This window comes from Sipha flava, unplaced genomic scaffold, assembly GCF_003268045.1.
Source record: "Sipha flava isolate LNK unplaced genomic scaffold, YSA_version1 46_pilon_pilon, whole genome shotgun sequence".
In the NCBI taxonomy this organism is placed as follows: domain Eukaryota; kingdom Metazoa; phylum Arthropoda; class Insecta; order Hemiptera; family Aphididae; genus Sipha; species Sipha flava.
Window position 1 is genome coordinate 2365697 of NW_020273250.1, and position 16847 is coordinate 2382543.

At 24.7% G+C, this 16847-nt stretch overlaps 2 protein-coding genes across 5 annotated transcripts; one reads left to right on the forward strand and one right to left on the reverse strand.

Moving 5' to 3' along the window:
* Positions 1–791: 791 nt before the first annotated feature.
* On the reverse strand, positions 792–6886 carry LOC112689752 (UBX domain-containing protein 4-like). 2 transcript variants are annotated; one of them, XM_025563587.1, is made up of 10 exons: positions 6610–6886; positions 6318–6477; positions 5508–5636; positions 4630–4788; positions 4452–4516; positions 3315–3379; positions 1487–1618; positions 1306–1408; positions 1048–1232; positions 862–970 (listed from the first exon to the last, which is right to left on the reverse strand). In XM_025563587.1, the coding sequence occupies exons 2-10, from the start codon at positions 6403–6405 to the stop codon at positions 862–864; spliced, it is 1035 nt and encodes a 344-aa protein (XP_025419372.1). In that variant the 5' UTR covers positions 6406–6477; positions 6610–6886. The 2 variants fall into 2 exon arrangements, with proteins under 2 accessions (XP_025419373.1, XP_025419372.1); XM_025563588.1 differs by lacking the exon at positions 6610–6886 and having other exon boundaries at positions 792–970; positions 6318–6405.
* Positions 6887–6973: 87 nt separating this feature from the next.
* LOC112689751 (transcription initiation factor TFIID subunit 3) lies at positions 6974–15732 on the forward strand. 3 transcript variants are annotated; one of them, XM_025563586.1, is made up of 11 exons: positions 6974–7075; positions 7146–7204; positions 7264–7541; positions 9319–9561; positions 10813–10924; positions 11003–12239; positions 12300–12482; positions 12595–12707; positions 12770–13184; positions 13399–13499; positions 15101–15248. In XM_025563586.1, exons 3-11 carry the CDS (start codon positions 7376–7378, stop codon positions 15246–15248), a joined length of 2718 nt encoding a protein of 905 aa, XP_025419371.1. In that variant the 5' UTR covers positions 6974–7075; positions 7146–7204; positions 7264–7375. The 3 variants fall into 3 exon arrangements, with proteins under 3 accessions (XP_025419371.1, XP_025419369.1, XP_025419370.1); XM_025563584.1 differs by having other exon boundaries at positions 6984–7204; positions 15101–15732; XM_025563585.1 differs by lacking the exon at positions 7146–7204 and having other exon boundaries at positions 6984–7145.
* Positions 15733–16847: the final 1115 nt, after the last annotated feature.

The following is a 16847-nucleotide window of genomic DNA, read 5'->3' on the forward strand; positions in this document are numbered from 1 at the left end:
TATTTTTAGATATTTAATGTACATAATAATATATTTAGCCAATTTTTAATGGATAGGTGCATGTATATTTTAGTTACAATTTAGAGCATGAAATTACGAGTTTTGTTTCTAAATGTTAATGACGTACAATATTAATGAATAATGAATCACTCAAGCACTCGCGTGCACATGATATAGAAAGAAGTGTCCAAATGGTATTCAATTTAGCAATTTATTGAAATCAGAACAAAAGTTGATTGCTTTAGACAGTCACACCGATTGATTTAAAAACATGACAAATTACAATTACAACCAAGCTAGTACTAGATCATTCCTGTTAAAAATAAAAATCTATGCAAGAACAACTTAGAAATTAAGCGGACATATTTCAATTTATAGTTAACCTTGCAAAATTTCAAGTCAATTTTATGCAATTTGTATAGAAAACAAGTGTAAGTATATTTATGTCAAACAGAAAACCACCCAAATACCTAGAAATTTAATAAGTATTAAACAGCTAACAAATCTGAGGCAATAAATTTTATATTTTCATTATTATTACTAAACCTGGTGGCATTGTGGGTAGTAAAAATACACAACATGATTATTATTGGTGATGTGAGTATGCACAAAGAACAATAATTATTGTCAGAATTTATACATATTTTATTTTATTATTAATTAATGGACAGGATCAAAAGGTTATTTAATATTTATTAATAAAATAATAATTGGCTATTTGAATATAATTTACATGACTAATTTTTACAACATGTATTGATGTTAAAAAATAAATAATCATACTAATTATTTTTCTATAAAAAAAGATGAGTATGTATACTATGTATAACTACTACTATACTACTATATAAGTTACATTTATTACAACTGTTGTGTTGAATTCCCATTGTATGTATTATTTTCATCATCATCAGATTCATTTGTATTCAATCGATAAATATTAGAACCAGATTTATATGATGTAGATTTTCTGAAAACAAAAAAATTTAATGATACAAGAGAAATTTAACTTTATTTAATCTCATCCATTTGACTATTTGTATGTACGTTTTTGTTTGTGACATCTCTTGGCGGTTGGGCATTCTTGGTGTTTGTACTGGCGGTGGCGGCATAATGAAATTCATAACATGATATTGAAAAAAATGATATGGTTTCATTATAGTAAAAGAAAATATGTTGAATAGCCAAGATTGAAAATTACGTATGGAGGATAGCCCTTGATATGATGGTACCTATATTAATATTAAAATAAAATAATATAAGACAATAAATTTTAAATAAATAAAATAATTATTTTATAATTACTATATGCACATAGATTGTTGAAGATGGACTTAAATTTAATGCATCTAACGTTTGGCAGAAATCTTCCTCCACAAATTGTCTGTGAGCAATCAATTTCATAGGCCTGAAAAAATAATATGATTTATTTACAAATGGGGCTTGAATAAAAATACTATTTATGTAGGTCAAGTTAAAATATTACCCTTCAGGAAGATGAAAATTATTCAATACAAAAGTTTTGACATCATTAAGCGTAGACTTTGTTTGAAATTCTTGAACTTTTGTAATCTTTTCGCAGGGAATTTTAATTTTGATTTTTGTATTAATATTCAATCTGTAAAAAACACTTTACGTGAAAACTGAGGAGAGAAAATTAATTACAATTTTTATCTTTATCTTAATTGCATGCCTGTACAGATAATATAAATATCTTATTAGTAGGAAGTTGTCAGTTAGACAATAAATTATAGATCACATTTATTTTATTAAAAATATTTAACAATTTATCATGGAAATTTCAAAAATATATTAAGAGTAGATTTTGTTTTAAAGAGAAAATTAAAAATACATTTCATACAAAGTGGTTTGTTTTTTATTAAATTAATTTTATATACTTTAATACATAATGTCCTACACTATCATTTATAAATATAACACATTAAAAAGCCCAAATTTTACACAATGAAAAATATTTTTACAGTTATTTAATTTAAAAATAGTTAGTTAATCTTCATTTAACATTAGCAATAAATTTAATTATTAAAAAAAAAATTATTGATTAGTCATTGCTTATTTAATAATTAAATTATAATATATCTATGCTCAAAATAAAATATCTACATAATGGATTTAAAATGAAAACTGTTTTATTTTTCATTTAATGTTATGATAGAAGTTACAGTAAATGTTATAATTATATGTTACAATAATATAGTTAAATAATAACAGTTATGAATATTATTATTATACCAATTTTATCACACTCGTTTGAGCTCGGGTCTATAAATAAGGGATGATTATAAATAGTAATGGTAGCTATAAATGGTAATATCTATAAACCTAGATTACTTATGTAATGAATTTCCTGGTCATAAATCGATACTTCTTAGATTTTTAATTAATTTATAACTTAATATTTTAATATAAAAATTTAAAAATTAGGAATAAATTTTAATATTATGACATTTTACAATATATTTAACTTTCTATGTAAATATGAAACTATACCAGATACAATATGTAATAACTGAAATTAATTAATTTTATATAAAGTATTTTTTTATGTTTATAGTAAAAACATTGTAAACAGTAGATAATTGATAAAAGTCTGATAAGGTATATGAATATTTGGAATAATTATTTATACTGTGTATGTGGCATACATAATTAACAATCATAATTAACATCCATTAACAAAAAAAAATAAATATTTGTTGTGTTTATTTTCATGCTTGATATTATGAGATTACTTATATTTAATTAAAAAGTAATAAAAAATGTGCAAAGACTTTTCCTAAAAGTGAATTAAGCATGATGATAACAGATCATAGATGAAAAAAACAGAGATTTTGTATCTATGAGTAGGACATTGGACAATATAACCAATAAATGTTTTTAAAAATCAAATATATATAGTATATTTGAGCATACTCTATGTAGAGATTTAGATTTTGAATAATTTTTACAAACATTTTTTTATAATATATATTTTTAAAGTTATTAATGCATTTGTAACTTATCTAAAAAAAAAAAGAAATAAATAAATAAACGAATTAAAACCATAGAAGAAATCAAATATAAATGTAAAGGTAAGAAAGAATGGATCTTAAAACCAAATCAACCAACAGAAAATTTAATAAATGTATGTAAAAAAATTTTTACCCCTACTTAATTTATGCTATTTGATTACAACTTATAATAAAATAATACAGTAAATGCATTTATAATCACAAAGATACTTTTATACATGGAGTTGATAATCTAATATACAATCAAAGATTTTTTAAAAAATTATTTCAACAAATTATTACTTTTTAATTTTTTCTGCATCTTTTTGAATACTTTTGTTTATAGTTGGATTATTAAAAATCTGCAACTAAAATAAAAAAAATATACATTATTTTCATACTTTTTTAAGTTAGATACTCTACATTACATAAACTATCTTAATAATTAATATGGTTTTAATTCAGTTTTTTCATTAAAATTGTAATATATAAATAGTGCAATCAGTAGATAATGGTGTTTAATTAGTTAGATAATTATAATTAAATGTATTATAAACTTTATTAATAAAACATTTCCTAAATTAAAAAATTGTTTATAGAACAAATAATTTAATAGGGAAATACAATTAGTTACAGAATAATAATTTTAATAATATTTAAGAGTATAAATGATATTTTAGGTTTATACATAAACAATGATTTTCGCTTTTTGAACTCAAGGTTAATTAACTTATTCGCCTATTAGACTCAAAACGGCTGATCCTAATTTGCACTTATACTAACACACAGGTTAATAGAGTGATTTTAAAATTAGATAAATTAGGAAAATTTGTACATACATTGAATAAATGTGTTATAAAAATGATAAAAGTCAGTACTGGTATGGATCAATATTGACAAAGAAGTCTAAAATACTGAACTTGTAACCGAGGAATAAATATGTGATGAAATACAATCAAAAAGACTAAAACAAAATATGGCTGATGCTAGTGAAAAAGAGGAATCTGACGAGAAACCATCATTAACTAAACAAATGCTAGAAGCGTTTTAAATTGTACGTAGAGGAATTCAGCAAAGAGGCAATTTGGACGTATTTGAGCAACATTAATCCTACCAAGAAATGATTATGAGGTTGGCTGAAAAAAGGAAAATCCAATCAATCCTGGTTAGATTTTTACCAAAAAAATTAATTAATTTTATATACATATTATTTTATTTTTAATAGCGTATCTTGATTTTTATTTTTATGCATACCTTGAATCTCAATAAATATTTTTTAAGTAAATAAGTTTTTAATTTTAAGCATTTTTAAATTTTTTTTTTGTCATTTGCTTTGTTGACTCATTTGGTTAATGGACTCAAATGGTCAGGTGCCAAAGAGAGTTGTCTAATAAGTGGTGACCACTGTATATATTTTTATGTAATAGATAAGTTATATACCTTCTTATTAATTTCAGTCATATATTGTACATGTTTCTGTTTTTGAATATCGTCATTGGTAGTATCTGAAATGTAATGATTATTATCATTATTAAATTGGTAATAATAATTATATAAATATTATATTATAATTATGAATTCATAACAAGCAACAAATATAATTAAACATTAAATATACCTGATATACATTTAATAGTAAAATAAACAGAATTCAATATCTGACGTTTTATTTCCAATTCTAGTTCATGAGTGTTGATTATATTCTCTTTTTTTATAATCAATTGTTGAACATTATTTTTTTCTAACAAGTAAATTGATGGAACAGAAACATTATTGACTGCATTTTATGAAAATATTTGTCAAAGAAAACATAGTTGCAATTAAAAAATATACATATTATGTATGCATTATATATATATTGAATATTTTTATGGTGTAATAAAAACTAATATATACATTATCATTTTGGCTTTGATTTAAATGCCTTTGTCAACATAGAAATATATTTTATTCTATATTATATATATTAAAATGTATTTATTGATTTAAATTTTTAAAATAATGATTTAGACATATTACTTATTTTACATATTTATATAAATGCAAAAAAACAGAGCTAAGAGTAACAAAGTATTTTTGTTAATTTATAAAAATGAATTTTCTAGTATTTATCATCCCAAAAAGTTTTTATAAAATATTTTTTTAGAGTTTGTAGTAAAAATAAATAAATGTGGCAGACTTTAAATCAAATACAAAATCATTATCGCATTTCTGGATTGAAATATAGAATGGAAATAAAATAAGTCTAATATACTACACTATGCATACAATAAATAAAAGCAGAAAATCACTACTTACATTTCTTTTAATTAATACTATTAAAAGCTTAATGGATAAATTATGGAATAGGCATTCAATTTATCATAATTTATCATTATATGTATGAATATAATATTATGCACATAATATATTGATATAATATATAATATAAAACCAAAATCTACTTAATTTAAAAATGTACAGTAATTGTTATTTAAAACGCTTATAAAAGGATACAGATGCCTTTGAAGTTTGTAAAACTCTGGCTGGTTGGATCCATTTCATAACATAAAACAAGTTGATTGTTTAACAATTCTACAACATATGGATCATTGAAGGCGTCTGTAAATTCATCATCTTCTTTTTCTAAAACATAAATTTAACATAAATTACTAATTTAAAATTATTTATTATTTTCATATTTTATATTTTTATTTTTTTTATTTTTATTTTATTGAAAACAGTATAATATAATTATAATTAGGTATAAATACTAAAATCTATAAATTTATAGATATATATGCCTCGCTATATGGTTAAAAATTAGTATTATACTTGAAATAACACATAATTTTACTTTTTTTATTGTATTAAATTCTGAACAAATTTTTATGATAAAAATGGTTTTAGACAAAAACTGTTTTTAAATACCCAGAGAGGCTGCATAGTTGAAAATAATTAGGGAGTAAGAAAGCCAAAATCTGTAAAATATATTTTTGGTAAAAATTTGAAAATTTCTTACTTTAACCTAACTTACAAATTAACATACATTTAAAATAATTTTCATTATTTTAGAAATGTATTTTGAAAACTTTCTTAAAATAACCAACATTTGTAATTTTTTTTTTTTTGATAAGATTAAGACTTACTACTATGGTGTTAACTTTATAAATTATTTCTTAATATATTTAAATTTTTAATCAAGTCTTATATTATAAAAATGGTTATTAATATATTCTGAAAAGTAAACAATTATACAGGTGTACATTTTTAATAAACGGTCTATTAATCAGCATAACCCTTTATAAAAAAAAATGTTTCCAATACTTATGTAAACCAAAAAGGCGCAATTCCGCTCCATCATTAGTTTTAATGCTTCTTTTGAATTTCCTTCAAACCACTTTACTGAAGACATCGTGAACAATATGTTGTTAACGAATTTGACTGTATTAGCACTCAAGTTTTTCTGGTGAACTTTAAAGCTTGACTGAGAAAAAAAAAAGAAGTTTTGTAAAACTGATTGATGTTAGAAAACAGATAAACAGATAGACGGGCGAGTCTTAAACCAACGTCCAGAGGAATGTGTCGAATCGTATAGAGAAGTTTAGCAAACACTTACTGCCCAGTGAAATTCGACTACGAAAGGAATACAATCAAAAAACGTAAAATAACTCGCAGTCGATGTGGCCGTATCGTATTAAACTGGGTGTCGTGTGCGTCACGCGTTTAACAATATCACGTTTGTTAAAGTGCCGTACGGTAATTGTGAAGGTTTACCCAGTGGGTACGTTTTTATGATTGTTCACCTCACGTACACACCTACACACGTCAATACACACTAACTCACACACGATCGAACGATGTTCTCATGGAACGACTCGAGCCGGCAGCAGACATGATCAGACTTTAATCAATATTTTATCTGCTCTTATCAGTTATCGCGGAAAATGGTTACTATAACATAATCAATCCTCCACGAACAACAAAAAATCGTATCTACCATTTTCGCTGTTCAATAAGACTACAACTAGTCATCGCATAATCAACTTCAAAGTCGATCAAGTGCCGGTCGAATAGTTTTTACCGTACATCAACATATTATACCTTATTAACGATGTTTGTCAATACCTTTGGGTTTTATCTCATTGTTTACAGGTGCCTCACGAGTTTTGTTTTAGTGCGCGTTCTTCGCCAATAAATATTTATGTTTTTGTGTATGTATACACACTTATTGTTTTTAAAACCAATGCATATATCAATGTTTTTGTTTAAGTTCTTGAAATTTTGCCGACCAATACAGTCTACAGTAATGATAGTGCAACGAGAAGTGTTTTGATGGTGTAGATCTCGTTTGGGTATAAGTCTCGATCACAGCCGCAACCAAAATGACCGACGAATTTATTAGGAGAGGATTGACCACTTCGGTGGCTCAGATATGTTCAAATATTGGTTGGCATTCTATGGCCAACTCGACTCTTCAGATGATGACGGATATACTATATGAATATTTCAAAGATTTAGCACAGTCTGTTAAAAAATTCTCTGAAATTTGTAAGTGTCCGAACTTATTTATAAATAGGGAACGGATTTATATATAATAAAAATACAGAAATATTTACATATATATGTAAGTATAATTTATAAAATATGTGCTAAAAACATCCAAATATGTGGGGAAAAAAAAGTGATTATTATTATTAAATTATCAAAATGATTTGTTGCATTGAATTATTACAATATCTTTTAAATTATCAAATGTTAAATGTTGCCTACTAGGTATCAAAATATTTTTAAAACGGCTAAATTATCGTTTCATATCAACCGATGTATAAAAGCATATTTCAAGTGCGTACTATTCAAGGCGATAATTCCAAATTTTTAGAAGGGTGTCTGCCACTTATTATATCATTGATTGTTTTAAAATCAATATTGCCTGGAATTTTTTTCTGTAACAGCATGAATTTTCTTTTTTACAACAACTATTGGTCCGTTTACGAGTTTTAATCGCTGATTCAACAATTTGCATACTATCATTTGGGGACATATTTTTTATTAATAATTTTGTTAAATTATTTTTAATTAAAATTAAATTATTTTCAATGTTTCATTTAGCATAATATTTTGAGCTTTTCCAATAGCGATAGAAGTTTCTGGATCTAATTTTGAAATAATTTTTTGTATTTTCGTTCAAAGAAGACGTATGAATGATGAAATGATAAAAATATGTTTAAAAATATTTAAAAATTAGTAAAATATGTAAAAATATGTAATTATACCAAAATATGTAAAAATATGTAAAATAAAAGTATCATCATTTTAATAGGAATGGTTTAAATCATAAACATTTCTTATCGAATCTTAAATATCTCGTTTTAATAAAAATATGCATTTACATATAAATCCGTTCCCTATTTATAAACAATTTTAATTGTTTTATTTTTATAAAATTATTGTTTAAACATTCAGTAATTTTTCTATTCATTATTGGGATTTCTCTATATTATTTTACTTGGATTTTACTCTATATTAAGAATACTGTTATTAGCTATTAATAATGCTTAAAGTCTTAAATTACATTGATTTTGAATGCTACTACAGTATGAATAAGTAGAAAATTGGGTATAGTAATTATCGAGAAATTAATATTTTTATAATTTGCATTTATTATATTAAATATTATAGTTATTAATAATAATGCTCGTTTATGGTAATGAACTATTAAAAAAAAAAAAAAATGAAGTAATTATCATTTTATAAACTTGTTACTTACATTTATTAATGTATTTTATAACTTTGGGCTGAGTGATTTAGCAAAATAATATGACTAGTTTGAACCTATTCATAGACAGCTAATCTCTATGCAAAGTTACTGTCAAAATTTCATTCTAAAATACAACAAAAATTACTGCATGGTAAAATATTTATTATACCATAACAGTGTAAAAACAATTGGCAAACAACCTGAAGATTATTAAAAAAGAAAGCATACATTTATTTTTAAATAAAGAAATTACATTTTATTTGGTGGTTTTAAATTCTTATAATAATTATTTTCTATATTTGTGATTATATAGCCTTCACTTTACAATTATTAATTTCAATAATAAATATTTTCTTTTATTATGGGTACTAATAATTAATGTAATTAGACATGAATATATTTTACTACATTTTAAATGAGTATTTGTATGCAATTATTGATTTAGCTCTAACTTATTTAATTTATTCCTCCAGAAATATTTATTTTTGCACCTTATTTTAATTGTATTATGAATTTTTGTGTCAAATATTTTTTTTAGTAAAATATATATTATACATTATGTTTCAGCTGATACAATTGAACCAGATATTGATGACGTAAAAATGGCATTCCGTGATAAAGATGTGGCCATTCCAGATTTAATAAGATATTTAAAACAAGTTGGATCTGTTGAGTTTCCGCATAAAGTACCAAAGTTTCCTATACCAACAAAGTCTAATTTAAATATCATGAAACCTGGAAGCCGAGAAATTGTTACCCGACCTGTTTATGTTCATGAACATCTTCCTACTATGTACCCTGAACAATCTGGTAAGATTTATATACACTTTAAAATAAAAAAAATTTACAATACAGGGTGTCTAACTATGTTATACCAATATTTATATTGGCAGTTATTATTGAAATTTTTTTATTTTTAATTTTTTAAATTGTATTTTGTGTTTGAGGCAAAATATAAAAATTTCATTTTATTTTATTCATCCCTGAATTACTTTAAAAAATTAACTTTTCAGTTCTTCTTATACAAATTCAATATAATCACATTGTGTACAATATTATTATAAAAATTAAATGTAACATATGTAAATATCTGATGAATATTTCCTGAATAATAACCATTTTAAATTCATGAAAAAGGATATGGAAATCTTTTAGTTGTACATTTATTAAAATTAATAAATATAAATTATTAGTAATAGGTTAGCTTCTACATTATGCCTTGAATTACTACAATTGTTAAATTCCAATATGAATACATATGTATTACAAGCGTTATTCTAGATTATTTGCACATTTAAACAAATGAGTTTTGATTATTAAATCTATAAAATGTACCCTAACCTATACAATGGTGCTTGAAGCTATTACTTTTGATTATAAATACTATTTGTAGTCAATACTATTACTCATACTTTTAATAAATATAATTTATTGTATGTATGAAATTAAAATGGCTATTATTCAGGAAATGTTCATCGAATACATATACAGGCTGTACACAGGAATTGTCTAAGGGAGGGATTTTAAATTATGTATGTTGGATAAAAAATCAATAAAAACAATACACGTTGAAATATCCATGATCAAAAATATCAGGATCGAAAATAAATAAATGCCAACAAATGTCTTAATAGCTGACTTGTTAGTGAAAATATGTTCTATTGATGATTGCATTTACAACAATACCATTAGTAGGAGAAAAATACCCAAAAATTAAGTACCAAGAAAATTGGTACTGTTTAAATAAAAATAAACAACTATATATGAATTTTCAGGTCAGTTTATTTTTATTTAAAATGCATATAAAAAGGTTTTCATTGGGATAGAACACCCCCTTCCCCCTTGCACATGAGCCTGTACATATGTTACATTTAAATTTTAGAATAATAGCTAACATTATGTGACAAAATAAAATTGGTCAAGTAAAAACTATAATATTTTCAATATTAACTGCCGATATTAAAATCAGTAAGACATGGTGATGCACCTTATATATATATTATATAAATAACAAATGTTTATATGAATATTAGGATAGTCTATTAATAATAATATTTATAGATGAAAAAACAACGCAAAACGATAGAAACCAAACCTCTCATTCAAGCTCTTCATTAGGAATTTTCAATGATCCAATAAGTATTCAAGAATCACAGGCATCCATAAATGATAAGTAAATAAATCATTAATATAATGTATACAATTAAAATACACTTACAGATTATTGATTTATATACATTAAATTTTTCAGACCAACACATGGTAATAATGTTATGCATCGACGACTTAGAGAAATTTCTAGTGTGGTTATGACAACATCTGGATTTCTTTCACCGTCCCGAGAAGGAAAGTTGCCAGAATCACGACTAATGCCATTTCCTAATTTTAAGACCAACTCGTCACAGCCATCAACTTCTTATTCTACAGTTCCACCAGAAGTCAAAGGTGAACAGCATCAGCAACAACGTATGAAACAACAAAATAGAAAACAATCACAAAAAATATTGAACAGTTTCAAAGAAAAAGGAAAAAATGCTATTGAAAGTAATAATAACAACAATAAGAATGAAGGTGTAAAAGTAAAGAAGCTGACTAGCATGAAAGAAACCTCCAAACTTAAAGCATTAAAAACTGGAGCTATCCGCGAGTCTAATCAAGGACCTCGACTCAAAAAGACTCAAAAAATCAAAGATAAATCAAAACTTAATCTACTGAATACTATATTTGATAAGCCAGTTCAAGCATCATCTTCTCATTTAAAGTATTCAAAAAATTCTGAAGGAGATAATGAAAAATTAACAACAGAACCTGATAAGCAAAAATTAAATATTTTTAAAAAAATATCTAAAGTAAAGGAAGACAAAAATAATGAAAGTTCTGGACATCAAAGTTCTAAATCAAATATGCCTATAACATCGAAGGCAAATTCTACTATTGTAAGTTCAGATATTTTGATAAAGCCTGAATTAAAACCTGAGGTTATTGAAGAAAAACCTTTAAAACCTATATTCACTAAACCACCCATTGAAAAAAAAAATGATAGTGTTCAAAAGACGCCTGTAAAAAACACTAAACAAGAGTTGAATACAAATACACCTAAAAAAAGAAAAAAGAAACCAAAAATATTAAATGATGATTATGATCCTCCAACCATAGATCCCATAAGTAGCAATACTGGTACAAAAAAATCTAAAAATAAACATGATTCCAATCTGTTTTCTTCTCCTTTAAAATTTTCTTTCTTTGGTCATTTACCAACTGGGCCAGGTCTTCTTCCAACTGGTCCAAGTATTTTACCACCATCATTGGCATCAAATCCATTGGTTCCAAAATATACACCTCCTAATAATGTTATACCAATGTTAGAAAAACCAAGTTCAACAACTTCAATGATATATTTACCCTTACCTGGAGAAGATCATTTTGAAAAACCTGAGCTTGATGAACTTTCTTCAGAGAAAGAAAAAGTCCAAACGGAAAAAATAAAAGTAAACTATATTTGTTAATCATTGTTATTTGTTGTAATTTATTATTATTATTTTTTTTAGCCCAAAAAAGAGCATAAAAAGATTAAAAAAGAAAAGATAAAATCAAAAAAGAAGAAAGATAAAAAAAATAAAACTAAGCAAAAAGAACGGAGTGAAAGAAAAAAGGAAAAATTATTAAAAAAATTGAAAAACAAAGTAAAAGTAGATACTGAAGAATCGAAACAAGAATCTACTATTGTTAAGGTTTTATTTAATCCATATATTTTAGTTACTAAATCTTATTGAAACTTTAAAATTTAGAATTCATTCTAAATTTTAAGTTTTATTTCCCTTAAGATAAATTAATATTTTGTAGGAAAATAGTCCAGAACCTGTTGTGAAAGAAGATGACCATTTAGTTCCAAAAATTAAACTTAAATTACCTGGTTCAAATGGATCAAATTCATCTCCATCTATTCAACGTAAAATGTTAGAAAATTAACTTTTTCAATTGTATTGATGTGTATTAATAATCTCTCTTTTTGTGATAGAGTAATCAAGCCTATAGTAAAAAACAAATCTCCACCCGAGTGTGCTGAAGAAACACATAGTTTTTCTAAAGAAAAATCACCTGTGGAACGGGTCAAATCTTCTATAGCAAAATCCAAAACTCACTCTAAAGATAAATCATCTATAAGCACCTTACCTTCGGTATCAATAACACCAATTAAAGAAGAAGAAACAGAAATTATATCAGAGCCTAAACCATCCAAATTAAAAAAATCATCTGTGATCTCTTCTAATACTGTTGTTGATATTGATATACCTTCAGCATCTGCTGGTAATGTATCTTCTCCTACCGGTAGTAATCCTAATAATTCTGCAATATCAGGAAACAAACAAAAAATTAAAACCAGCAAGAAACCTAAGAAAACTGCAACTCGACCATTTCCATTTTTCTATTTTGTAAGTACCTTTTTAATTTATCGGAAAAAAAAATTAAAATAAATTAATAACAATTTTATTATAAATTAACAACAAACATAATGTAGTTATATTATTAAAGACATTTTCCATAAATTTAAATTTTTTGTATTGAATATGATTTTTATATTATAATTTAATATACAAGTACATAATTTCCAAACTGTTAATACTGTTATTGTTGATTATTTTATAGGATGAAGGTGGTAATGAAGTTTGGATATGTCCAACTTGTGGCAAACAAGATGATGGTAGTCCAATGATTGGATGTGATGGCTGTGATGGCTGGTATCATTGGTAAGTCAAACACATTTTCACTCTAATTTAATCTTTGATATACAAAATACTTTTGGACCAAGGTGAAATGTGTCAATTAACCGATTGTTTCTAATAACCATTTGGTTTTCTATATTATCATAAAGATGTAAAATTCGAAAAAATTAACATACTGTGAAAAAAAAAATGTGTTGTATAATAAAATGGGATTATTAAAATACAATTTTAGTATAACTGCTATAATATTAGTATAGTTTATATAAATCCGGCTATTACAAATTATATTTTTTTCCGGAAATTAAATTTTATTCGATTTTTATGTAAGACATTTTTTCGTATACCAAATACACTTGAGTAAATATAAAAAATCTATTTTTCAAAATAAATAAAATATTTTGTATTTTACTATTTTTCTTGGAAAATTATAGACTTACGATAGTTTTTTTAAATATATATTTTATGAGCAACATTAAAATATATAATTAACCTTGTATACATTTATTTGCTAAATACTATAGTTTTTGAGTTAAATTCACTAAACTACAAAACTACCTTTTATGACAAATTTTCAACCCTCTTGAGTTACGGGAAGGGGATGAGTTATCATAACCAAATTTAGTCTCAATAACTTACTGATTTTAATGAACAAAAATGGCGGGTATCTGACTCGAAATTTTGAAAGTTAAAAAAGAAGGACCACCCTAATATATATATAGTGAAAGAAATTAATATTTTGTGATTTCCAAGTATTTAAGATCCTAAATATACTATACAAATATACAAAATACTTAAAAATGTAAACATGCCATAGTATGCAATAATAAGCAAAATAAAAATTCGTATACAGCATCGTTAGCTTATGAAACAAATGTTTGTAAAAACTAGTTATTTTTTGAGCCAATCAATAAAAATATACATATGCATACAAGTGTTGGTCCTATTGATGATCATGGTTTTGTAAGAACAATGTTGCCCTAAGTCTTTTTTTCGTCCGCATGGTGTAGGACTGCTCTCCTGATGATACTTAGAGCTTCTAAAATTTCTTTACTTTATGGAGATGCCTTGCTTTTTTTCTTCTTCGTCAGTGACTGTATGTTAAATTGGTCGAATATTTATTACCGAATTACAGATATATTTTTCTGTTGGGACCTATGCAACATCAAGGTTGTGAGTCCACATCGATTCAATCTTTATATACTTCTTCCTAGAGTTCGACTGGTTTCGATTGTAACGACTTAAGATAAAGCACATTGTAATCACAATCAAGACCGGATTAAGTACCTATTGGGCCCAGGGGCTGAAATTTTACATGGGCCCTTTGGACAAAACATGCTTTACAAGGCTGATCGCTACGCTAAGCTGGCATAACGATACCTATTTTTTTTAACTATTTCACAAATTGTCAATTGCATTATAAAATTATAAAATTAATAGAATTTTTCAACGACCTTGGCCATTTATTGTTTCAAGTAACCTATGTTTTGTTTCAATAATCCGATTGATTAAAAATGTTTTAATATACGGCCGATCCGTCCTTAGACATTTTGTTTCAATAACGTAGTTGTATCAATTATCCGTGTTCCTAATAAGCGGTTTTTTCTTTATATTTGAATTAATTACAGGGTCTGTGTGGGCATACAATGTCCACCAGATTGTGCGGTGTGGTTTTGTCCAACATGTTTGTTAAAACGAGCTGAACGTGGTGTGTCAGGTGCACCAACTGAAAAGGCTAAAAGAGGGAGACCACTGAAAAAGAAGTCAATTTCGTAAGAGCCAATTTAATACCTAATCTGAATTTATAATTTTTTTTTATTTAATCAAATTAATATTTGTATTATATATTAGGTTAAGTTTTTATATAATGATTTTTATTATTATCACGGATTAAGATACTACATATTGTAAACATTCTTAGTTCGTGGTCATAACCTTAACCATGTACATATTATGCAAGTCTCTCTGGTGCATAAGAAAGGTATGGTATTCTTAAATTCTTGAGGAATTTTTAAGGATGCCCTTGTAGATTTATAAGGTGGCTTCACAATTTTTATGTATTATTTTTATATATTTTATATCTATAGTAAAAAGTTGAATTAAACAATTTTGATGAGGAACACATACTATACAGTTGTTAAATTATATGAAAAATTTTTATTTTATGAAAATATCTTTTTCTTGATGAAACTATTTGTATTTATTTATTAGAGCTGTTTTAGGCAATATATAACACACAACGAACTATAAAAATTGTTATTTACAATTTGTTTTTTTTTTTTTTTGAAATAGATGATAATTTAAAATCAAATTTGTTTTAACGAGGAAGATTTATGTATAACTATTTAATAATTATGTTGCATATGTATTACTGTATATTATTTTTCATTAATAGTCATTAGCAAATTCAAATATATGTTGTTGAAAAATACATTTATTTCTCATATTAAATATTAATCAAATTTATTGAAAATGTACAGCTTAATGGTATTGATTTATTTTGTGATTTTTGTTTAAAATCCCACATAAGAGATTTTAACTAGTTATATACTTGGTAAACTTTTACTAGTAAATGATTTTCCCTCTTTTTAAATTTATAAATATTGGTATCAATATAATGTATATTTTTATTTTTAAATAACCTCAAAAAGTATTTTAGACTAGACTACTATTTTATTTCTTCAGATGTTTAGTTTTTGTTTATTTTGTATAAATTATTAAAAAATATGTGTGAGCATTAATTTCACTTGTCATAATGCTCTTAATAGATTGAATTTAGTTAAAATTATTCCAACAGTTTCAATATAAATAAAATACTAGTTATATCTGTTAATTAACTGTTCAAAATAGATTTATAATGAACAATCATAATAAATAATATCTACAATTTTAGAAAATGTTGAAGAAGTTAATTTTGTTTCAATGGTCAAGTGTGTATTTAATTTTTTCTTAGTTATATTTTGTATACTTGGTCATGACCTTTAATATTAATAAAAAATATAAATTGCTAATTTAGTTATTATAGCTTAAAATAAATATTGTTATTAAACTAAATTAATAATTAATAGCTTGTATTTTAAGACTTATTATGTAATGTTTAGAGTGTATTAGTTATATGAATAATATTTAATCCATATGTATTGTATATTATTAATTTTTATCAATGGTGGATTTGAAAAATAAAAGAATATAAACAAATTTTTAAAAATTGATATTTAAATTTAAGATTATAAATGGAAATTACTTAAAGTCATTAAAAAATTAATTAATTTCTTTGTTTTTTATAGTGATGAGCAATAAAAACTTTCAGAAAACTACCTTTAATATTATATACATATTTATTTACTTATTTAAAAGCCTGAATAAGTTGAAATT

Coding starts and splice junctions, on each gene's coding strand:
- LOC112689752 (XM_025563588.1), bottom strand. CDS start 6,405: ATGTCTTCAGTAAAGTGGTTTGAAGGAAATTCAAAAGAAGCATTAAAA. Junction 4,789..5,507: donor TACAAACTTCAAAGGCATCT/GTATCCTTTTAT, acceptor CATAAAATGCAG/TCAATAATGTTTCTGTTCCA. Junction 1,409..1,486: donor AATTTTCATCTTCCTGAAGG/GTAATATTTTAA, acceptor TTATTTTTTCAG/GCCTATGAAATTGATTGCTC.
- LOC112689751 (XM_025563586.1), top strand. CDS start 7,376: ATGACCGACGAATTTATTAGGAGAGGATTGACCACTTCGGTGGCTCAG. Junction 12,483..12,594: donor AAGAATCTACTATTGTTAAG/GTTTTATTTAAT, acceptor AATATTTTGTAG/GAAAATAGTCCAGAACCTGT. Junction 12,708..12,769: donor CCATCTATTCAACGTAAAAT/GTTAGAAAATTA, acceptor TTTTTGTGATAG/AGTAATCAAGCCTATAGTAA.